The sequence below is a fragment of the Ambystoma mexicanum genome, chromosome 6p (assembly GCF_040938575.1).
Source record: "Ambystoma mexicanum isolate Mex_15411 chromosome 6p, UKY_AmexF1_1, whole genome shotgun sequence".
Taxonomy (NCBI): Eukaryota; Metazoa; Chordata; class Amphibia; order Caudata; family Ambystomatidae; genus Ambystoma; species Ambystoma mexicanum.
The window spans coordinates 241,768,510-241,793,845 of NC_090935.1; the positions used below are offsets into that span (position 1 = coordinate 241,768,510).

At 48.3% G+C, this 25,336-nt stretch overlaps 1 protein-coding gene across 4 annotated transcripts in view; it reads left to right on the plus strand.

Annotated features, from left to right (window-relative positions):
• The window catches only part of CTIF (cap binding complex dependent translation initiation factor), a 1,422,510-nt gene that overhangs the window by 939,521 nt on the left and 457,653 nt on the right, over positions 1–25,336 (plus strand). For all 4 annotated transcript variants that reach the window (XM_069626949.1, XM_069626950.1, XM_069626948.1 and 1 more), the window contains one exon: positions 17,579–17,878. In XM_069626949.1, coding sequence (XP_069483050.1) covers positions 17,579–17,878 — 300 coding nt within the window. The remainder of the gene's footprint in view (positions 1–17,578; positions 17,879–25,336) is intronic.

Here is a 25,336-nt window from a genome sequence, read left to right on the forward strand (position 1 = left end):
CATCAAAACCCTCAACCTTCATGCTTGGCTTCTGAAAGGCTGAGGTACAAGGATTGGGACCTCCCTGATGATATGGAGGTGTTGCTTTCGGCAAGAAGGCCAGCAAACAAAATCTTTATACCGCTGCCGTTGGAACAGATTTTGCAGCTGGTGTAGAGAAAAGAATATCGACCCCTTTCCATGTGGTACACCAATGGTTTTGTCCTTCCTACTCTATTTAGCAAATTCAGGCCTTCAAGTTGGCACCATCAAGGGCTATCTCGCAGCGCTATCCATCTTTAAGCGCACTGCGGAAGAACCCTCCTATTTCAAGTTACCCTTGGTAATACAGTTTCTAAAGGGGTTAACTAACGTTTATCCCCCAAGACCATTCCAGGTTCCCCTATGGCATTTAAACTTAGTCCTAACTTTCCTGATGGGCACACCTTTCGAACCACTCCACTCTTGTTCGTTAAGATTTCTTACCCTTAAGACTGTTTTATTAATAGCACTTACATCTGCTAGAAGGGTGAGCGAGTTACAAGCTCTTTCTTGTAAACCCCCTCATACAATCTTTCACAAAGACAAAGTTGTTCTGCAAGTGAAGCCTAATTTCCTCCCAAAGGTGGTTTCTGAATTTCATATCAATCAGAAGATTACCCTTCCATCTTTCTATCCTCCGCCTCATCCGGGGAAAGAGGAAGAGAGGTTACACAGGCTGGACCCAAGAAGGGCTTTAAGTTTTTACATCAGTAGACTGGCTAGGATAAGACAAGCAGACCAGCTGTTTAGGATAAGACAAGCAGACCAGCTGTTTGTAGGCTACGCAGGTCACAAGCTGGGGTTACCGATAACTAAGCAGACCATTTCCAGATGGATCATTCAAGCCATTTTGGAATGTTATAAACTGGCAGGAAAAGAGCCCCCTCAAAATCTTAGGGCTCATTCGACCAGAGATATCGCAGCTTCATCGGCCCTCAAAAGAGGAGTGCCGGTTAGAGACATATGTGCGGCTGCCACATGGTCGTCCGTCCATACCTTTACACGGTTTTACAACTTGGATTCCTCCTCCAGTCAAGAGACTAGGTTTGGAAGGGCAGTATTGCACTCTATTCATCAATAAGAGGAAGCATGAAGTCAGTACTCCCACCTCCAATAACAGAATACTGCTATGGGAGCCTATCTAAGATAAGGAATATGTCGGAGGACACAATCCCTTCGAAGAACAAGTTACTTCTTACCTTGTAACGTTCTTTGGATGGGATGTTCCTCCGACGTATTCCTTATCGACCCTCCCATCCATCCCCGCAGTACTACTTCCCTTGTTGTTGCAGCTTACGCTCCTTCAGGGTGATTAGTCTAGTCCAGAAAGAATTATTGTGGGCTACAAAACGGAACTGAGCAACGGACACTGCGCGCGGCCTTTATAGGCAGGATGACGTCGACGTCGATACGGCGGCTGTCGAGGGACATCGACGCAGCGCCCTCTAGAGAAAAACATTTCCGAGGCCAGCAAAGCTGGAAAGAGATATCTAAGATAAGGAATACGTTGGAGGAACATCCCATCGAAAGAACGTTACAAGGTAAGAAGTAACTTGTTGACCTACTGTCTAATGCTAATTAGAGATGCGGGTCTCAATGCAAGAATTCTTATTTATCGGTCTCCTCCAGCGTTCTTCTAGGAGTGCACTGACCAATTACTCCCCAGGTTTTCTCAGTAGGAATGACAATTTTCTTGTGCTGTAACAGACAACCGGGACCGTTCTCTCCCACATGCTCTCCCTCTCTCTCCTGTCCCTGATCTCACTTCTCCTTCCACCTCACCCTCTACTCACTCACCCCTTTCCCTTCTCCACCATCTCTCATACCCTCCCGTCTACATCTATTCCTCCCCCTTTAGCCCATCTGATATCTGCACTATCTTCTCCTTTTCCCTTCTCCTATCCTCACCTCTCTCTACTCCCCTCCCTCACCACTCCTCTTCTCTTACACCCCTACCCACCGTTCTCCTTCACACAATCCCCTATCTGCGCCTCTGTACCCTACTCTTACCACACTCTTTGCCTATCTCTTCCAACTCCCCCCCGCTTCACTTCACCCTCACCATTAATCCCACAAAAGCCTTGCACTCTCTCCATCCCCTCCTATCATACACTTTTTCCCACTGACACCCTCTAATACCCCCTACATTTCTCCCTCTCGCTCTTTACCTTTATTTCTCTTTCTCACTCACCTCTTCCACCCTTCCCCCTCACCACACTACACACAGCTGGTACCACTCTCACACCAACAATGCCTCACCTGCAATTAACACCAACTCCACCAGCAACTGTTCATCACGCCACGTCACTGTTTGTCCTCACCTGGTTTTTCTCTGCGTCCATTCCTCCCGATGTCACCCCTACAAAACACACTTGTTTTCCTTGTGACATTAAGTGTTGGTGGGTTTTGCTTCCAATTCGGTTTTGGGAGGATATATGCGTCTCTCCTGCTTCCTCACACACAGGTCACTTTCTGTTGCCCCACCATTTGCCTGTAGTCCTGCTGGGGTTGGTAGGTCAGGTCTTGGGTGTCTCATCTTTGGCAAGGAAAACCCCACCCCATTCCACTTCTGTTCTCGATTCCAGTCCTCTGGTTCAGGTCTGGGTTTTCTTGGTTGCACTCAGGTGCATTTTGAGAGTTGCTATCCTGAAAAGATGACATTAACATTCACAGGGACTGGGCTCACCTCCCCATCCCCACCACTCTCCTCCACCTCTGGGACAGGACTGGTTCTGATTTTTACCCTAGTAGTTCCTCTGCCCCAGGTCTGAAGGGGCTCCTGCCACCCTCTGACAGGGCCCAATCCTGGGCCCTCTTACAATGGGTGGCTTTTGCCATGGGCACAGGATCTGTCCCCCGTAGGCACGCCTGGATGAGGACATTCGGCTTCTTCTCTGGTTGGTCAGGTAAAACTCCTTGGCATGCTATCTAACAGTGCCAATGTTTTTTAAAACCAAGGCTGCTGATCCCTGAAGACATTTGAATCCTCCTAGGCTTCGTGATCCAGCAGCCTGCAGTCTCTGTGCACAAGGCTCAATACTCAGTCTTATATCTCAGGATAGGTTCCCTCCGGCAAACAAGTCCACAGGTGTTTTCCCCACCAGGATAGAAGGATGGGTACACAGAGAGGTGAAAGAGGTTTTCACTTCCAATGCTCTTTTGGAAGCCCCTGGTCCAAACCCTTTTTAATTTGGACTGTTTCTATTCTACTGTGTCACAGGTCTTGTCAAAGGACTACTGCCTCACTTTCATCCAGCGCTCACCAGACCATTCTCTTTCACGACCCTCGTCTCCCTTTCACTCCCTGCTGATCGAACAGATCTTACTATATCTGGTGAAGGCTGCTATAGAGCTATTGGCTGCATCAGAGACAGCGAAAGGTTGGCGCTCCCTTTTATTTTTTGGTATGTCCCATCATGGATCTTTATCTGCTGAATTTGTGCCTGTGCAATGATAGCTTCCTCATGGTCATTGTTGTGTTGTTCTATACTTTAAGGATGTTGGTTTGGAATGTTTCAGGTCAGTGTAAATGATGCAATGTCAGTAAGTGTATTGTGAGAATACTCTGTCCCTGGCTTTTAACCACAGGCATTTGGAAGGATCTAGCCTGGTTTGTGGGAGCCATTTCGTCCGTGTGCTGTCCTTAATGGACTTGTGCAGTTATGTAAATAAAAATAACTTGATGGACTGGTGTAGAGTCATGGATCCTCTCATACTACAGTCACCTTGCTCCAAACCCCACCCGCCCCCCAATCCCCTGAGCTGCTGGAAAGGCTAGCATCACTGAATTTTCAGGAAACCTACTTCTGTTTGCCGGTCCATCCAAAGCAAAGAATGTATCTGAGGTTCATGGTTGGGACGTTCCGTGTCCCGCCCTTCAGCCATGCCTCTATTCCAATGGCCCCGACTTTGCTATTGGCCGTGAAGGCTGCATATCTCAGGAGGGACAGGGTTCACGTCTTCCCCATGTAGATGATTGTCTCATTTGAGCTTGCATGTCGGATCTCATCCCTCAACTTCAAGAAATCTCAAGTCACGCCAACCCAATCACTCCAGTTCATAGGGCCGATTCTAGACACACACTGGGGCAGGGTCTTCCTTTGTGGTGAGCGTGTAGCAAACAGCTTGCCAATGGTTCAAGTCCTAACCTCAGCCTTTCTGCATGTTCTGGGCATCATAGCAACCTGCATCTTCATGGTTCCTGGGACCCAGTTGCAACTTCGGTCCCTCCAGTGACCGCTTCGCTGTCAGTAATCTCAATTTCAGAGTGCCACGACTGACCTGTTGCTGATCTTAATCTGGGTAAGAGGACCTCCTGTGGTGGGCTCTGTTAGGAAAGTTTTCCATTTATGTGTAATTTTCCCTCCAGTTGTGTACCCCCCAACGTTTTGCTGTTGTCTGACCATCCTAGCCTGACTTTTGCCAGTGGAGCCAAGCCTTCTGCTGTACTCCGCTGGGTTTTCACACACCTTGTTATGTTAGTTTTTAGCAACAATTTAACAGTGCACAAAGTACCTTACAGTACAATGCACTGGGATCTTTCCTTTCATTTTTAAGGCCCTAGACACACTCAAAGGATTTTTCGGTAGAAATACAAATGTGCCTTGGACAGAGCTGGTGGCAGCTGTTATTTTTCATATATTTTTAATCCTTTCTTGCAGACCATAATGCGTTTATACTGCTTTTGGTCCAGGATAGTGGCTTGGCCCCAAAATGGCCATTCCATGATGTCCTTTGTTCTGTACTGTGGCCATCTTGTCCCTTTGCCTTCCCCAGGTCGAATAGACCCGGGAAAACCCTTATTTGGTCATACAGATCCCTGCACACACGAAAGCTCTCGTGGTGCTTCTGCATGCCTTGTGTATGTGCATCCAGGATGAGTGCCCTAGGTCTGGAATTAGGAGAATATGCCTGAACTAAAGTGCATGCAGTCACTGTGTCGCCCCGCCATGGTGACGAACTTCGAGGGTGCCTTGCTGATGTGTCCCCGTGCCCTGAGATGAGCTGCAGTGAATTTGAGCTGATCCCTTCATCAGGAGCGGGAAAATCACCACTGTCCCACCATGGAATCATCCCTGGAACTCGGCTGATGAAAGCCGCAGAACCACACAATTGCAGGATTTGAACCCGCAACCGAAGTGGACTCGACTGCCGAATGTTTGGTCCGGAGTGCACCGAGGGTCGGTGAGTACTTGCATCCTTTACCGGTGGCCCCTGGTGCATCCATCCATTTTTACACACAAGTGTTCCCTGAGGGCCCCTCTTCTTTATCGAGGTAGCCTGTGCTACCGAGCTATTCCCAACTCTTAGATCTTGTTCTGCCCTCTTGGGTAGACCCTCCTCAAATAGTGGGAACTTATCCGAGCTGTTACAGCCCCTGCAAGAGACCCCGTTTTTTTGCCAAACTGCACGATGGCGTGCACCTGCACCCGAAAGTACTTTTGAGCATAAGGCTCCACTCTTATTGATTGGACTGCCTCTCAGTTAGGGTTTGACAAGTGAAGGACTGCCTAAAGTATATTTGCACTTTATGCTCCCGTTCTTCACAGGTTGTGGACCCTTACTGTGTGCTATTCCTTTAAGCCATTGGTAACTGTATACATGTTGAATAGTTTGTATTGGTTTAGTTATTACTGTTGGTATTTGTTTTGTGTTCGATTTTAAAATGCCTTTAATAAATGTATATGTATTTTTATATACACGTGACTGAGAGTAATTTGTGGTGTTTACTGTGTGTGCTCATTGTGGACTTTCGATCACCCTCACCCCTCCTCAGACCTAGTCTTGACCACTGCCAATGCTACCTTGATTGGTCTGGCTTGTCCAGAAGGTTACCCTGTTCCAAGAAACTAGACTGGCCTTCTGGACCTCTGCCCACCAGGTCCACCTTAACCGGCTCTGTAAGGCAATGTGTGATGTGGGAGAGCATGCAATTGACATTTGTCACAGATGCCTCCAGGAAGTGTTGGAGGACTCACCTAAATTATCTGTTGGTGAGGATGCTATGGTTCTCAGCATCTTGCCTTACCAGCCTGGGTTCTTGAAAGAGAAGTGATTGGGTTGATCCCCTCAATGAAGGATCCAAACCCTAGGGAAGAAATCTCCCAAGTAAATGAGAAAACCCCTCCTTTTTGACAGAAGAGCCATGTAAATGATGATGATGATGATGGTCTGGAAGATTGATGTCTGGAATGTAGAGCTCCACTGAAGGCACAACAGGTAGAAAATTGCAGGGCCTGGCTACTGCAGGATATCTGGCATCAGGGAATGGAGCCGATGAAACGTATGCTTAGTTGAAACAAGTAGCAGAAAGCTTAGAGGTAAGGGCAACATAGAACCAGAGAGAAATAAGGAGACGGTAGAGCAACTCACAGTAGTAACTGTGAAAACAAAGACCACACAACAACAAAGTTGCAACACAGGTACAAGGAATGAGCGCCTTTATCTTGTTTTCAGTGTCCTTCATGGTGTATGCCAGCCATCTTGAATGATGTCAGATGTGACCTGTACATCTGCATGTCACCGCCATCTTGGTTGGAGAGTAGTCTGCAGATTCTGGTTCAAGGCCAATGTTTGATGATGATAGTGGTCCCCTGCAAAGACGAGGAAAGGCAGCAATCTGCTGGCACCGTGTGTACTGATTGCCAGCTTTCCTTTAGCACAGGGCTGGTGTGTCCTAATTCTGACAGTCAACATCGTGATGATGTATTAAATTAACAAGAAAGTGGTGTGGGGATTTCTGCTTGTGTGCAGGAAAGCAATGCCACCAGGCTTTTCGGCTAGGGAGACGGACATCAGTTTGCTGCCAGAACAGTTGACCTCCATAGGCAACCCTTTTAACATGCAGCTCCATGAGGGAAATGGATGCCTGCTGCGTGTTTGCTTTTTATTCTGAAACAGCAGGAGTGCTGGATTGCACGGCTTCTCCTTTTGTTTGAGTAAAAAGCCAACATGCAGCAGCAAGCACATTAACGGAGCAGCGATGCATGTAAAAGGGTTTCCTGCTACGTGTTGGCTCTTTACCCAGCCCTCTTCCTGTTTCTTAGTGAAGAGCCATAACTCAGCAGGCAGCCCATGTGGCTGAAGCGCTGCACGGTTAAATGGGTGACTGAATGTGTCGGCACTTTGGATTAGAAAAAAGAGGAGGCAATGCCTTTTCTTTTTTCTAATCCGAAGTGCTGACACCTGCAGTCAGTCCTTTAACCATGTAGCACTTTAGCTACATGGGCTTCCTGAGTGGTCGGCAAAGCTAAAGCTAGCCTGCAGCTAGTCTGCTAACCCTGGCTCACGTAAAGCCCCAGTCGTCACCCTCTTTCTTAGTCTCGGGGTTCTTCTGCAAATATCTTCTACTGTTCAAATTCAGAGGTTTGATCCATGGTAATTTACAGAGTTCCCTAGGCCTGCATCTTCTTTACGACACCCCAATAGTAAATTAATATGTGAAAATGACCCAGCTCCTTCCTCGTGGTCTGTTGTATGGAGTACCGTCCCTCTGACGGCTGGTCTCAGAGTAGCACCAGAACCAGAATGGATCAGGTTCCTGCATATGGCAACTCTCCTTCTGTTGTTTTCTCCATGATGATCCCCGGCTTGTTCCGGGGATCAGATGTTCTCCCTGTCAAACTGAAGATAGTCTCTTTCGTAGCAGTCTATTGCCCCCTGGTCAGATCAGCAGTAATCGAGAATGGTCACCACTAACAGCCGGAGGCTGCCAACTCCTCACCCAGTGCACTTCAGACAGTAATCCCTGGTTCCATTTTCAGTGAGGGTTGCTTTGTATCCCGTTTATCATGTGAAATCGCCAGTTAACCCCCATTTACTTTGAAATAGGCTTCCAAACCATTTGAAAATCTGTTGAAGTCCATGGACAGTGGCTCTAGAAGCACTGGAGCTATCACATGGCCTGGCACTTCACCTAGATGTGCACACAGACACACCTAACTGTTATTACTCACATGTTTATTCCCAAACATCCCCCTCAAACACACACTTTGTGTACGGAAGCCATTTTATGTTGGTCAGGATGCACAGTTGACCAGTTTTTTATTTTTGTTTGGTTGTGATGCACCATAACGTAAATAAGGTTACCTAAACACAACCTAATGTTTTTCTTTAGTAGCGGCTATTCTGTGAGTTAGCTAGAAAGCGCCTCCATTTCGGCAATAGTCGCCCCCTTTTTCTTCCTGGGGAATGGCTCAATCCACTCTACGTCCACCCAAACCGCAACCAGAGTCATGTCAGACATGCACACACAGGATGCACTCACGGTTTTGCACCACCAGCCAACACTGTGGACCTTCTCTGGAGCTGCAGATGAAAGAGCTGCTGGCGGATAATGTGGTAGTGCTCAAAGACACTGTTGGGGTTCAAGTGTCCCATATTGCACACGCAACAGTAAATAACTGCACAGTCAATAGATGTCGGGGCCCCCGATGTTGCAGCCAAATCCTTTGAACCCTTCATCTGTCTGCTGTCCACCTACAACTGTGGTCCCACTACCTTGGGATATGCATTAAATGGATATAACCTTGATAAAATGCCTCCACCCATTTCTAAAATTCCATGGGTATAAATGTGAGATTAGTGGAACAGTAAATTGCACCATCACACAATAACCACCAAAGTTACGATGAAACGGCTTTGTAATAGCAATTCAGTATAGAATGGTAAGATAAAGATTTATTCTTGAGGTTTTGTTAATTTCTTTGCATCATTTAAATAAGCGCACTGCCTGCTCTACTTACTTGTATTTCAATATCGTTACACTTTCCTTAGCTGTTGGCGGCTCGGCCAGACACTAGAATCGTTGTACCAAGCACTGTGTTCAAAGGTAAAGGTGTACCCTTGCGGGGCCCAAAACATGAAGCAACCACCAACATTTTTAAGTCTCCTATAAATGTCCACAGAATGCAGGAGAATTGTGCCTAGAACCTTGCCACGTCCCACTCATTTGGCATCGGAATATCATGTTAGTTCCTACCAGCCGGTCAGCCTGTGGGCACAGTCCGCCTTCTGTCTGGGATCATTATGTTCGAAGTTCATCGCCAGAAGCTCAGTGCCCCTCTAGCTGCCATCATCACTCTTTGAAGGGTTAAGCAAGATAACAGAAGCTATGCATGCCCAGGACATCTGATGCATCTCCCTGGTAGACTGAATACATGGCTTTAGTCCTAGAAAGGTCTATTGGCTGTTAGCCGTGCTCCTCCGTCTTTCATCCAGAATCGTCTGTTCATTTGTCTCTGGCATTCTCATCCTTGGGTACTGTATCACTACTGTGCTGCTGTATGTTATAAGCCTCCATGAATCAGTGTGTCACATCTGTGTCTATAATCCTGAAATAAAAGTGACCGGTCTTCCTCTTCTACCAGGCCCCTCACTTTTAAACAGCTTGTATTTGTTCAACTGGTTGAAACTAGTTTCCCAATAGTCCCTGATAATTGCTGGTGAATCCACCAGCTAGTGGAATGTTTCATCACTGTTCTACCAGTATAACAGTGTCCATGTTATGTCTATGACAGAAATCCTTTCTTAGCCCGGAGTCCTTGTCCTGGACAAGGAGGAAATAAAAGCCATATTTCTCCAGCATGGGGTCTGGCATGGATTCACATGCTCATGAATATTCCCCGTCGTCAGGCTGGGAATCCTCGGTAAAGAAAAAATCATAATCAGTTTCGTTTCTGATCTGTCTTTCGTAGTAGTAACCAATCACTGATCTCTGCGTCATACTGACCACAGCCAATGACTGCCCTCTACCTAAGCCCCGCCTCTGGCAGCCATCTTCAGATTTTTACCGCACGTTCAAGTGTTGGGATCCTCGTGCTATTGCTCTCGAGCGTTAGTGCTATTTTTTTCACGTTTTTTCTCAAAAAACTCCTATTGTTCGGTCAAAAGAGCCTCAAGCTCCACCGTTTCTTCAACCGATCAACGGGGACCCGTGTCGGATTCGTCTACGCCCCTCAAGGGTGAAGATTTCGTCGAGCCACGCTTTTGGAGGACTCCAGAAGTTTCTCAGGCCCATCTCGGACATGGCCCAGGAGAAGGGAAGCTCGACGCCCGGAAAGCTGTTCAGGGTCTGCCCTGGATGCCAGCTTCAGAATGTCCCTTTCTCTTTACTGCATACATGAGAACAAGACGCACGTGGAGAAGGACTGTGCGTTTTGCGGCAATATGTCGGAGCGGACCATGAAGGACCGCCATCAACGTCTCGCCAACTGGCTGGAAGGGAAGAGCCCGTCAGGCGAGAAGAAGAAGTCTAAGCGGTCTTCTAAGACCTTTGAGGACGCCCCGGCGACGGGGGTCCAACACAAGGCCAAGCACCGGGAGCGCCGAACGGTCGGGCTCTACGGGCGCCAGGCAGGGCGCATCCTCCCCGGCACCATCAACCACGAGCCAACGCTCTGGTTCGGGTAAGAGGAAGGCCGAGCACCCGGCGAAGCTCCTGGAGAGACCCCGGTCGAGCTCGAAGGCCCCATCGGAGGGGGAGCGAGGCAGTGACCCTCCCCCCAAGGAGAAGGCGGTGAGCGCACCTAAGGTGGTGAAAGCCTTAATCCATCCGGCCAAGGCCTCAATCGAGACAGTCGCGGCGGCCCTGGCTCAGCCTGTGGAGGCTACACCAGTGGTGGCGACCTCGGGGCTCAGAGTCTCCCTGCCACCGCGGAGGCAGTCCTCTTTTATGCCCATCGACAGGACCCCCGTGAAACCTCCGACGGAGAAGAAAAAGGGGGGGCAGGAGGTCGTCGTGGATTCGGGCCTCAACCTCTGAGGAAGAACTGATCGAAGTCTAAAGCCACGGCGTTGGCGTGGAAGAAGACCAGCCCTTCAGGAGGGACCCCCGACGTAGGAGACGACGATAACGTCGAGGGTGCCGACGGGGCCCCTGACCGCCCGTCGGACTCCCCTCAACCAGTGCCGCAAGACAACTCGGCGGCCATTCTGTTGGCTATACAGTCCTTATGCTCGGAGATAAGGACGAGACTGCCGTTACCACCAGCGGAGGAACCGCTCCCGACGGGGGACCCGGAGCCAGGCCCTTCTGGGAGCCCTCCTCCTAAGAGAAGAAGGATTCATCCTCCACCTGCTTTTCAGCCATCGCGCCCTGTTCAGCCCTCCTCCCCGTCCACGACTCGTGGGGATTGATACGGGGACTGACACGGCCGCGACGGGTACGGACGACGAGGTTTACGACGAGCATCTGCCGTCGTCACCTCCCACCCGGGCTTCCCCGCCCGACGAGATTGGATCGTTTCACTCCATGATCGCCAGGGCATCCGAGCTTTTCCAGCTCTGCCCGGAAGAGAAGAAGAAGGAAGGTTTCCTTTATCAACGGCGCGAGGCCAAGAGGAAGACGGTCCTCTCTGTACCTCTACTGGACGATATTTGGGATGAGGGCCTCGCCCTCCTCAAGAACCCATCCACGACGCCGGCTAGAAGGGATCGGTACGAGAAGTACCGGGTCCCGGACGCGGCCCCCTTGTGCCTTCGGGCACAGCCGACCCCGGACTCGGCCGTCTCCGCGGCGGCCAGGAAGAAAGCGGGGGGGGCGCGGCCTCTACGTCGACCTCCCCGCCGGACGGCGAGGGAAAGAAATTAGATACGATGGGACGCAGAGTCATCTCGTCTGCAGTGACGACGATTAAGGCGGCCAACATGGGAGTTGTGGTACAAACTGGCCCCCCTGCTGGACTTCCTACCGGACGACAAGAGGGCGGAAGCCCTAGAGATCTTGCAGGAAGGAGAGGTGGCGTCGGACCACGCCATTACGATTGCGACGGACATCGCTGACACTGGATTTCGCCAGTTGGGCAACGGCGTGTGCCTTAGGCGGCGTGGATGGCTCAAGGCTACTGACTTCCGTCAGGACGTGCAGACCAGAGTCTTGGACATGCCGTTCGACGGAAACAACCTGTTTGGGAAAACAGTGGACGATTCCCTTCAAGCCATCAAGGCAGACACGGAGACGGCCCGGGCTCTTGGGGTTCTCCAGCAACGACGGCCACCCTTTCGGAGCGGCGGAGGCAAACAGGGTGCCTCCAAAGGTTCCAGCGGCGGATTTTCCACCTACCCTCAAGCGGCCCGTTCATCGTCGCAGGAAGCTTACAGGGGACGAGGCAAGACAGGCGGACCCCGCCGTCGTCGCCAAGGAGGACAAGGCGGCAAAGCCTCGTCGAAGCAGGACTGAACCGGCCGTGGGGTCGGGCCCCCACCGAAGCACCCCGGTGGGAGGCCGGCTGGCGAGCTTCGTCAGTGTGTGGGAGTCCATCTCCACCGACCGTTGGGTGCTGGACGCCCTAGCTGAGGGTCACGCGCTCGAGTTTCTAAAGAGGTGCCCGCACGTCCCCCCTGTGGCCAGGAAAGAACATCACGTCCCTCAACTTCTCTTGGAGGTAAAGGCGATGCTCAAGAAGGGCGCCATCGAGCTCGTCCCAAAGAGGCTTCGGGGCTCCGGAGTTTACTCAAGATACTTCCTCGTGAAGAAGACGGGAGGATGGCGTCCCATCCTGGACCTACGACGACTGAACAAATTCATCAAGACACAGAAGTTCCGGATGGTCACCCTCCAACACGTTCTGGGTCAGCTGGAGGAGGGCGATTTCCTGTCGTCGTTGGATTTGGAGGATGCCTACTTCCATATTCCCATCCTAAAGGGACACCGAACATTTCTCAGGTTCGTGGTCCAAGGGCGTCACTACCAGTTCAGAGCCCTTCCCTTCGGACTGAGGTCGGCACCCAGGGTGTTCACCAAGTGCCTCGCACCGGTGGCGGTGCAGCTGCGCCGAGAGGGGATCCACGTCTACCCCTACCTGGACGACTGGCTCATCCGAGCGAAGACGAAGGAGCTCGCCGTGGAGCACACGGCAAGGACCGTCCAACTTCTCACGGACCTGGGATTCTCCATAAACTACGCCAAGTCCCACCTGGTGCCCGCGCAAGACGCACTGTTTCTGGGAGCGAAGCTCGACACAGTGTCGCTTCTGGCCTCTCCGTCGGAGGAAAGGACGAGGGCCATCTTGGGCAAGGTGCAGCGGATGCTGGCTGCGGACGCGGCCAGAGTGAGGTCCATCAAGTCCCTCCTCGGAATGATGTCTTCTTGCATTTACCTCATCTGCCTGTGCAGGCTCCGGATGCGCCCGTTGCAGGAGTTCCTGGACGCGCGCTGGATCCAGACGATGGGCAGCTTCGAGGAGAGGATCACACTCGACGAGAGTTTCCTACGAGCGATCCGGTGGTGGGGCACCCGCGCGCATCTGACGGCGGGCATGGACTTCCAGACCCCCGGCCACCAGGAGACAGTGACCACGGATGCCTCCCTGGAAGGGTGGGGAGCGCACACCGAAAATCTGCACGCGAGAGGCCTTTGGCTCCCTACGGAGAAGTCCCTCCATATCAACGTCCTGGAGCTCTGTGCAGTGTTTTGGGCCCTCAGGTCCTTTCTTCCGTCCCTCAAGGGCAAGGTGGTGAGGATCTTCACCGACAACACCACCACCATGTTCTAAATCAGGAAACAAGGCGGAACCAGGTCCCCAGCCCTGTTCATGGAGGCGCAGGATCTGTGGCATTGGGCCGTCGCCCAAGGGATGTTTCTGGTGCCGTTTCATCTGGCAGGGATAAAAAACACCATCGCCGACTCACTCAGCAGGGAGCTGCGCTCGTGCCACGAGTGGGAACTACGACAGGATCTAGTGGACCGCCTCTTCCGACGGTGGGGCACACCCCAGATCGATCTGTTCGCGACGGCGGCGAACTCCAAGTGCCAGAGGTTCGCCAGCAGGTTTCCCCAGCCGAGGAGCATGGGCGATGCTTTCTCGTTCCCCTGGGAGGGCCTGTTTCTATACGTGTTCCCTCCATTGCCATTGCTGGTCCGGCTTATTAACCAGCTCAAGAGGTCACGGTGCAGGATGATCCTCGTCGCACCTGCGTGGCCGAGGCAGATATGGTTCCCGGACCTTCTGGACTTGTCAGCGTCCCCGTCAATCAAGCTGCCAGTGGACGCGGATCTTCTCTCCAGGGAAGGAGGCGCCATCCTCCATCACGACCCGAAGTCGCTGAACTTGCAGGCCTGGCTCCTGCAGCGTTAGAGTTTGGAGGATACGACATAGCGGCCGACTGCAGAGAGGTTCTTGCAAAGGCCAGGGCGTCCTCAACTCTTAAATGCTACGGACACAAATGGAAGAGGTTCTCTGTCTGGTGCCACGCACAGAAGATTAACCCTCTACGGATTACGGCTCCCCAAGTACTGCTGTACCTACTGACGCTGGCCAAAGCTGGACTGGCGCACGCGTCCATCAAGATTCATCCCTCTGCGATCTCCCGATACACCAGAACCACGGGGCGGACGTCTTTGTGGTCTCATCGTCTGGTGAAAGAGTTCATGAAGGGACTGTTCAGATCGTTCCCGCCGGTGAAGGCTCCGGCCCCGGCGTGGGAGCTCAACGTGGTGCTGACCAAGCTCATGGGACCTCCGTTCGAGCCTCTGCACTCGGCTCCGTTGAAGTTCTTGTCGTGGAAAACAGCGTTTCTTGTGGCCATCACCTCCGCACAACGGGTGGGAGAGATCCAGGCCCTTTCCTGCAAGGCCCCGTACTTGACTTTTCACGACACGAGGGTAGTGCTCAGGACGCACCCCTCCTTCATGCCCAAGGTGCCGTCGGACTTCCACCTCAACGAACCCTTGGTGTTGCCTGTTTTCTTCCCGTCGCCTTCGTCGCCGGCTGAAAGGACTTTGCACTCGCTGGATGTGGCTAGAGCACTGAAGTTCTATGTGGACCGCACAAAGTGTTTTCGGAAGACGTCACAACTCTTTGTGAACTTTGGACCTGTCAATCAGGGGAAGGCTCTCTCGAAGGCTTCCATTTCCAGATGGCTCTCCGGCTGTATCATGTACTGTCATCGGTTGGCAAACCGACCGCTGCCTGGCTGTCGAGAGCCCATTCCACCAGAGCGATCGCAGCTACCACGGCGTTCCTATCTGGTGTGCCCTTGCTGGACATCTGCAGGGCTGCTACGTGGAGGTCGACGCACACCTTCACGAAATTCTACTGCGTCGATCGGGATTCCAGGGAGGAGTCCAGGGTCGGCCAAGCAGTGCTGCGCAACCTGTTCGTCTAAGGTGAGCCTGGTGAGGAGGTAAGAATTGCTTAATGTTGAGTTTGATGTAATGCTTAATGTTGAGCCTTTGCCACCTCCCGTGGTTGTGCATGTGTGTACTGCTATGTATTCTTTATTCATGAGCATGTGAATCCATGCCAGACCCCATGCTGGAGAAGGAACAAGTTACTTACCTGTAACTGTTGTTCTCCAGCATGGGTCTGGCATGGATTCACATGCGAACCCTCCCGCCTACCCCTTTGCGGCTCTTCACTTGGTCATACTGCCACTTCACGTGCTACCAAATCTGAAGATGGCTGCCAGAGGCGGGGCTTAGGTAGAGGGCAGTCATTGGCTGTGGTCAGTATGACGCAGAGATCAGTGATTGGTTACTACTACGAAAGACAGATCAGAAACGAAACTGATACTGATTTTTTCTTTACCGAGGATTCCCAGCCTGACGACGGAGAATATTCATGAGCATGTGAATCCATAAGCATGTGAATCCATGCCAGACCCATGCTGGAGAACAACAGTTACAGGTAAGTAAGTTGTTCCTTCTTAAACAGTCGCTCCTCTAATTCACAAATTAAGCAACTTTCAGGTCATGTTATTGTAATGCCTTTGACTAAAACATAGCACCTGTTTGCAGTGCATTTTGGGTGCACCCAGAGCTATAATGGACATTTGCTCCAGGCCTCAGTGGAAGCTGCACTTGATGCAAACTCTTCTCATATTATTGCACTGGTAAACATGTTTTCAGCGCTGCCTATTGCTTATGTTATTCAGCATTGCTCCAAGCACATATTGGAGAGAAGATGCGCGCATAGGCTACAATGAGCCGGTGCCAGCTTGTACCTGATAACATTGTTATGAAATTTGCTAAAGTCAAAGTGAAGTTATGTCGTTTTTGTTGCTTTCTTAAGAAAAGGAAGAGTTTTGCCTCTTGTAGTGACCAAGGGTCACTGCGGCCGGGGGTCAGGAGAACTGTCAACGGGTAGAGACTTGGAAACCCAGAAGATTCTGGAAAATGATATCACGTATTTGCGGATGGCTTAAAATGAGGGGCACCAGAGCAGCCAGAAAGAAAGCTTCACTGAAGGATGGACACATCGCTTCAGGCCCGTTGATGCCCAGATCTCTCTGCCTGAATGTTTGGGAGCTTTTCAGGGATTGCTGGCGAGATGAGGTTGTGCTTTGCAGCTCTATCAACAGTGATGTATTTCATTTAGATTTATTTTATTCATTTATTATTCTTGCTGCATTTATTCATTTATCTATGTTTTTTGTGAATAAAGAGGCCATATACGAGCCCTTTTACAGAGTGTGTGTGTGTGTGTGTGTGTGTGTGTGCGCGCCTGTGTGTGCCAGTGTGCGCCAGTGTGCCTGCCAGGAATTGATCAAATTAAAAATATTTGAAGGAGAAGAAACAAAGTCATTTGAACAAAAATTACTTTCGGTTTTCACTCCCCAGAACATTTATGACAACCCACTTCCCCCCACCCCTCTACTTAGCTCTTGGTGACACACCTCCTTGTGTGCCGCCGTCTTCTGCTTCTCTATGCAACACCGGTTCCCTTCTTTTTTGTGAATGGGAGCCAGCGCTAGAGGGTCCTTTTTTCTTTTCTACCAAATTTGTATTGAATGGGGAGCACTGGACACCCCTGCTAACCCTAATTGCTTTATAGTGAACAAGTGTGTGGGGGACACCACTGTGGCCCTTGTTCACTATAGTGACACCGAATGGGGGATTTATTCAAAACCTTCGGCTCTAGTAATTTTCGTACAACCGTTTTTTGAATAAATCTCCCATTCGTTTCTTTGTATTTGATTAAATCTGCTGATACCGTGAATAATTACCTCCCAGCGTTCAAAGATTGTATTCAATGTACTGGGGGGGAAAACAGAAATATATCTGTGCACTTTCTGAAAAGCAAAACCGTGACCTAAATACATTTAGAATGCATGTGAGTCATTAGCTTGGCGTGTTATGAAATTATCTGCATTTCACCTACTCTGATATGAACGTACAGCAATGAATAGCAATAACAAATCTCACCTTGCTATAAAAACGGCTACAGCAATGCATCCCTCCTGTCACTTAGTGCAAGAGTCAAGCCTTGCATGGGTCAAACATACATTGCCCTTTAACAATGTATCGAATCCATTTGTACTGATTGAATGCAACTCTGCAACCGGGTGCTTTTTGGTAGCCTCAAGACATTGGTGTGATACACTAACATATAGGCTCCGTTCTATTGATACCTACCCTGTTTATCATGTCCTTTTTTACTTCCTGAATGTGAAACCATGGGTATGGAATAGTGATCCTGTGGATTCATTTGATCACCTCGCTTGAGATTGTCTATGTATGGCTTACCACAGCCTCGCATTCCATTTTTTTAAATTTGTTAGAGGGAGGCCAGCATTTGTAGAACTCGGATGACATGCTTGTGTTTCTCGTTGGCACTAGGATGAAGTTGCGGTGGAGATTACCAATCCCCAGAAGAGCAAAATGGACAAACTAATAGAAATTCTGAACAGTATGAGAAACAACAGCAGCGATGTTGACTCCAATCTCACCACGTTCATGGAAGAAGCCCAGAATTCCACCAACTCTGAGGAGATGCTCAGTGAAATTGTAAAGACTATTTATCGGAAAGCCGTGACGGACCGGAGCTTTGCCGCCACCGCTGCCAAGCTGTGTGACAAAATGGCTCTCTTCATGGTGGAAGGGACCAAGTTCAGAAGTCTGCTTCTAAATATGTTACAGGTATGTGGTGTATGTTGGAGGTTTACAACTTGTTTGGAGTCCATAATAGCTAGTGTTTTTGAAAAGTTTCAAAGGTGTGTTTTTTTCACGAGGAAATTCTGTGCATTTTGTTTATTATTTCCTACTCCCCGCACATTTTCCCATCAATTGTTTATTTTCAATAGCTCAGAAGGAACACTGTGGGCCTCATTACGAGCATGCAGGGTCGGTAACGACGATGCCGGTAAGCTTACCGGACCGGCACACTCTGAGACTGTGGGTGGCTGCTGCCCCGCCCGCCAGGCCTGACCTGCCGGGCCAGATGGCACCTGCCCCCAGACTTTCGTTATTAACTGTATCAGTGCTTTCGTCATCCCCATTCAGTCCAATGGGAATGGGTATTTACATGTTTCCGGCGCCTGACTTCCAGGAATGTAATCCCTGTGTTTCCATGGAGCCAGGTGCTGGAAAAATGCACAACTCTTGCGGCAGCTTGCCGGGTTTTACTAGCACGGCTACCGCCATAGTTGCAATGAGGCCCTGTATCTTGACATTTTTGGAATATCTCTTCTAAAAGACGATCTCAAGAAGACTACTGCCAACTTCAATGTGCGTTTTTCCTTCTTGGGAATAATCAATAAAATAACTGATCTTGTTGAAGCATGTGGGTTGAGAAGATTGGAGCATCAAAAAACTGTGTGGAACTTCCCCCACCCTAAAAGGAGTTCTTAATGTTTGTCTTTACATTTTTGCATGTGATGAAAGCAAATCTTGGAATTGATTTAAAAATGACGATGTATAGCTGCTTGCATGTTCATTTACTGTTGAGTTGTCATATAAAGTGTAAACCAGATGCCCAGGGAACTAGCGCTGATCAGACGCTTCATATAAACCCCAGGGAGGCAAATTAAAAAAAGTCATCAAGATCATCGCCCTGAAAACGACAGGACAATCCTGCATGAACATGTCCCGCCCACTTCAGACTGCTGCTCGCAGATGTTTTCCGCTTGACTATTGGATGTGTGGGAGCATGTAGGGTCATCTAGGATCATAATGGGTCCTATTGCATATATGGAAGCCTGTAGGCCCATCTAGGATCATAACGGGTCGTGACTATTGGATGTGTGGGTGCCTGTAGGGTCATCTAGGATCATAATGGGTTTTGACTATTGGATACGTGCGAGCCTGTAGGGTCATCTAGGACCATAATGGGTCTTGACTATTGGATATATGGAAGCCTGTAGGCCTATCTAGGATCATAATGGGTCTTGACTATTGGATGTGTGGGAGCCTGTAGGGTCATCTAGGATCATAATGGGTCTTGACTATTGGATGTGTGGGAGCCTGTAGGGTCATCTAGGATCATAATGGGTCTTGACTATCGGATGTGTGGGAGCCTGTAGGGTCATCTAGGATCATAATGGCTCTTGACTATTGGATGTATGGAAGCCTGTAATCCCATTTAGGATCATAATGGGTCTTGTCAATTGGATGTGTGGGAGGAGCCTGTAGGCTCACCCAGGTTTTAGGTAATTCTGAACAAAGAATTATTCAGATAACAATTACCATCGTTTTCTATGAAGATAAATAATGTGCACACATTTTCAAAATAAGTGAATGTGCAGCAAACCTGAAATGCAATAAAAAGTACAAAGGATAGTTAATTTGAATTTGAAAATGAATTGCATTACAGTTAAAATGAATTTCAATAAAAAATATATTTGGAAAAAAGAGCCATCATACAAGATCATTCTTACTACTCATAAACTATAAATAATTGTGTTTTATTATGTATGTTATTTGCATTCGTATTTTTGAATAAATAACAATATTACATTAATTCGTATTGATATTAAAATTATTAGTGTTGCCACTAAATTGGAGGCATGGCTCAATGATAGTAATACACATTATATTAATAACAGACACTGATAATAAGAATCACTTAACTTAATCTTTCAGTGTGCCTGCATAAGTAAGTTACAATGGTTGTGTATTAAGACTTGGGACTCCAAGCAGGCGGTGTTCTTTTTTGCTGCATGGCATCTGTGTACTTCTGGCGTGGACGCGTTTAAGGCAAAAAGGCTTTGTATATCAAGCATGTAGTGTTGAAAGCTGGCTGAGCATATCAACATACCTTTCTGCCGTGTGCTTTACAATGAACATTGCATAGTAGACGTATATCTGGTATGAGAACAGCGTGTGTGTGGTTCGGTCCATCCCAGATTTAAAAAAACCAAGCTTTAGCCCGAAAAGGTGAGAACATGTAAGCAGTGTGAAGTACCAAAGCAGGGATTAGAACCCAGGCCTTCAAGTTCAAAGGTCAGCATTGAAGCCACTCGACAGCTGCGTCCTTAATTAATCCCTACAAGTGGCACCTTTGTAGCTGTGGCCAAGTCTTTGAGGGGGCCTGTACCACAGGTTTAGTGGCACTTCCGCATTCTGTTATACAAGGTGCAGCCTAGCTTATTAACTCTAAGGTTGCCAGATCTCTTTGGAACAATTACTTCAGACCTCCCAGACTGCGGAGTTGTTTCAGAGTTGCAAAGAATAGGTTATGTCATGACCCATCAACTTGTATTTCTCAAGGATAGAGGTTTAGGGGTTACAGTACAGGGCACCAGATTTTCCGACGCGTACGAAATGTGCCACTATTGCCAAAGAAGTTCGACAGTAAAACCTCTCCTTGCCTCGGGTGCCACAAATCCTAGTCCAGACCTTGGTATTTCTTTGAAATGACATCATTGTAAATCAACCAATAGGTGCTTTCCAAAACGTTGGCACAAATCCTTTTGGCACATAACAGTGACTTAGATCAGATAGTAACTGCTCCTAAGAGTACTGAGGGCCGCCATTTTGATTGTGATTATGTTATATTAAGCATGTAATTAGCAGAAGAATATCTCAGAGGTAGCTAAGCACCAAAAAATCACAGGGTACTAGAAGAGGGGGGGTTAACAGAAGATGGTTTTCCATGCTGAGAGACAAGTCGGACATGTTTGCAGAGATGGGTCCTCCTTTCTTTACTGTAGTGCAGCAGCAGGTGTGCAAATCTGATATGTTAAAAAGCTTTTATAATGCGCCCATTGACTGTAATGGTCAGGGCTTGTCCATAGAGCAACATATTGTTCCCCCCGCCTGGGGTAACTAGACCATGGTCTGGGAAGAAAGCTAAAAAAAAGGTGTAAGGTTGGGCAGAAAAGGGCAAGCATAGAGAGTGCAGACAGGCTAACATTTGGAAAGATAATGATGGAGTGGGAAGAGAGGATATGGGTACGTGGTAGTAGGGATGCTTACATATTCATTGGGTGTCGATCACGAGGATTGTTGATCAGGAATAGAAAGAAAATAAATTGAGGAGATTGCTATTCCAGATTAAGGTATGCAGCACGAGAATGCTCAGTTTCTTTTGTTCCCTCTTATTGTCTTGTCTGGTGATGGACTGTCAATTTATGGTGCACTGGCCTTGAAAGATGGTGATTTCTGGGCCAGGTAGTAGTGGCTTGCGTCATCATGTCTTTGCAGAGGATGCAGGCTGCCTTAGGAACAACTCTGAAAAAATATTGGGAAAGTTCCCTCTCTTTTGTTCATGGGGGGACCTGTCACATTACCGTATGGACAGTTCCTTAGGGTGCGACAGAACTGTAGCACCATGCCGGATTTTATCGCCAGGGGCCTCTCCTCTGGTGATAGTGCGCGGTACAAAGATCCTTTAACATTAACATTTTGATACCAACAGCAAAGATCTTGGTAGTATATTGCAACAGCGGGGTTATCCTCAAAGAGCCTGGAAGAGGGCATGCAATACGGACAGACAACTATGCCTGACTAGACAAGAGAAACAGAGGGGAGAGAAAATCACCTGCGTTACGACATGCACCCCAATTAGTCACTACTTGCGATGTGCAATTCTTCAGAATTGGAACATTCTAAAAACGGACAATTTCCAAATGGGAAAATTGAAATTTGCATTCAAGCGAAGCAAAAACCTCAAGGATAGATTGGTGCATACCTATGAGGAACCACAGAACAAACTTCTGTCTCAGATAACCCTATGGGCATTAACACCAGTAATTGGCAATTTTAGGTGTGGAAAATGTTCAGTGTGTGTACTCACAAAAGACATTGATCTATATGTCCTGAACTGGAAATGTAAATCTTTCACTAACTGCCTTTTTTAAATTGGCTATCTACGGCATAAAATGCCCATGCGGGCTAATATATATTGGAAAATCTAAAGAGAGATCAGACAATCTGTGAACACCGGAACTGCATTAAGAACCAAGTCGTTGACAAACCAATGGTGGCCCATTTTAGGGCCAAATCACAAAAATACACCAATCTCTTTTGGTTTGTCATCCAGACAGTAAGATGCCCACCCCAAAGTGGAAACTGTGACCTGATATTGAGAAAATTGCTAGTCTACTCATGTGGCTTTCCTCACCCTGGGGGGATCTGAGTTGGCCAATTAGGAAGGCGTGTGGTTCATTCAGTATTTGCCCCTCTGATGTCCTCGTGTTTAAAGCAACACGGTTCTTCTATGTGCGCTACTATCTAACATACATTGTGCTAGGCCCACTGTTAAATGGAAGTGTTTAATAAAACTACGTGTACTAGATACTCACGACCACTTCCCACTTTTTTCAAAACTTTTTCAAGAAATGTTTAAATAATTTGTTTTAAATTCTTTTTTATTTTAATGCCTTTTCCAATGCCAAGACATTACAATATAATATATTTCGCAAACGCAGTGTGGATTATGTCAGCAGTTCGAGTTGCAGCAAAGCAATACCGGGAGTAAAAAAAAAAAGTCTGGTATAGCATTTAGATGGCATAAAATTGCCCCTCCAAAAGATGGCGTCAAAAAAGATCTAAGGGGCACAGCGAGCAAGTGCGTACTAACACGGAAGTCTTCACTACGCTTTCGTTATTGACTAGTAAGTCGGGAAGCAACTCGCAAATTTGGGCAAAGGTAAGTGTAAAGACTGGAGGGGGGGTTTCTGTACTCCTGCCCTCTATATGGCAGAGTAGAAGCACAGAGCACCCAGCCAAGGTTCCCTATTGCTGGTAGCAATGGACGAGCAACCAAGGTTTAAGCTCTCAGGAGGTGATGCGAGCTGGTTCTTAATTACAGTGTAGTCCCCAAGTCCCCACAAAGGAATGCCCACACACTGTTATGTGATAACACAGTTCTTTACATAAGTAAGGTTCAGAATATATGCACAATCAATAACACACTTTGTGCTTTGGCATACTAATATGATAAATATGTGCAATGTCTATGTGGTACCACAGTTAACTCTTGACTCCTTTAAAATGCACCAACTGCTGACAGTTTAAATGATATACAAGTCAAATAGCAATGTGAATCAACATCAGACACGGGAAGGAAGACAAGTTAGGTCAACCAATGTCAGAATAGTTCTCTTGCTACTAAGACACAGTTCTGCATGAGGATCCACCCACCTGGGCAACCTGTAAATAAAGTGCATCAACAAGCCCAGTCCATATGTGTTTAAGTTAGTCTTGTTTCCTGCTAGAAATGTTCTACTACCCCAATGTACCTTAGTTTATTTGAGGTCTTTGAAAGGTTCGCCAATGGTCCCTCTTGAGTGGACTCCCTTTAAAGCAGGAGTCGCGGGTCGTCGAGATTCCTATGAAATGTGAACACTGTTGCCAAGGGAGCAGCTTCGACCTTCGCAGTGCTAGTCGACAATCATTCGTGGACGTCCTGTGAAGATGAGGCATGCAGTGCACCTTGATGACAAGAGTTTGTTGCTGCAAAGCAGATTGATGAAGAATGTAGGCCCGGCATCGGGTGTCTGCTTTGGCCTCGACGGCCGGGACACGACCACGGCTGGCTTTCAGATCTTCGTTGATCTGTGTCTTTGTGGACTTCAGGTGGCGGGAAACCCACTGGCAGATTCTCCTCAGTGACTTTGACTTTCTCCGGTGGGACGAAGCGGTCGACAGTGATGGTAAGGGAGTCCTTTTGTTTCAGATGTCTTGGGTAAAGGTTGAGCGTTGCGGCTCCGGTCATCGAGCAGCACGGCGTCAAGCTGTCTCCACTTCTGGGCAACACGACTCGACGGGCTTCCATCGGTTACGCGGTCCTCCGAACCCTGGTCGATGACAATGGACTTCGATGTGCGGTGCTTCACTTAAGTAAAAAAACGCATACTTTGTTGCTGGTATGTTGGTGCTTGGTCATACGCCATGCACCATCAGGGTATTGATGTCCATGCCTCCATCTGTATTATTTGAGACCAATCGCACTTAGTATTGGTTATTAAGGGAGGCATTGCCTTTGCACCCATCACCAGGCACACCGTACAAACATGAAGATTAGGCCTAGCATTACCAGGGCATTAATGAAATGAGAATTCCTGCACAATCGGGACAACAGAGGCAGGATCCAGGCCCCATTGGTGTGTTACTGACAGTATGGCCCATGGATCCTCAAGGCTCCTACAACTCCGTTCATTGATAGACAAGTGAGTGCCTGCACCATCAAGATGCTAATCCCAGCAGAGCCTGTGAATGGTCAGGGTATTAAAGAATATCTTATCTCAGCTTGATCAAGGTAATAATACTATGCTTCAACACTAAGAAGGTATTCCTGAAGACAGGCACCACAAGATTATTACTGCAGCGAGGGACACTGCACAATCAGGATATTGCGCAAGGGAATCCGCACTGAATTCCTTAAAGCCAGCTTCCATGCCACCTTGGTATCCACTGTGCTATGAACGTTCGAATGTTGGTAGTTCCTTTACAGACAATGCAGTGGTATAAGGCAATAAGGAATGTTGCAAGCTTTCTGACCTAACACTCCAATGTTTATCCTTTTCTTTCCTTATTTTAAACAGGACATGCTGCCCTCATTGGGGTGACTTGTCTAATGGCAATAATGACCTCCACTTCTCAGGCCCTCACACACAGGCCCGGCCTGGCCTATTGGTCAATATTCCCATGGCCAAACCAAAAACACAAAATGCTGGTGTGGGCCAGTTATTTTGGTCAAAGTGGGCCACTTTTTTGGCCAATGTGGGCCAGTTTGATGAGTTACTTCACTATGCGGCTAGTCGTTTTGACCTGTGTTGCTGATTAAATATTCTTTAAAATGCACAATTTGTATCACATTTTATCAAAAAACTCCCCCCTTGGGTACTATTCAAACAGTGTCAAAAAATGAATGAATAGCCATTTGCAGCTGTGGGCCATGTTTTCATTGGTCCCAAGACAATTTTATGGCCCAGTCCGACCCTGCTTACACAGTGGCATTATCCCTGTGCCTTTGTAAAAACCCTTGCATCGTTAAATGGCCATCAAAATACTGCATTATTTAAGAACTAATGCTGCCTTCTGATTGTATTACGAGGTGGTAACCACTCTCGACCCATGTTAATAGTCATGTAGAAAGTCAAGGCATTTAAAAAGGGCTGAAACATGAATCGGCCACCAGCGAGCACACGGATG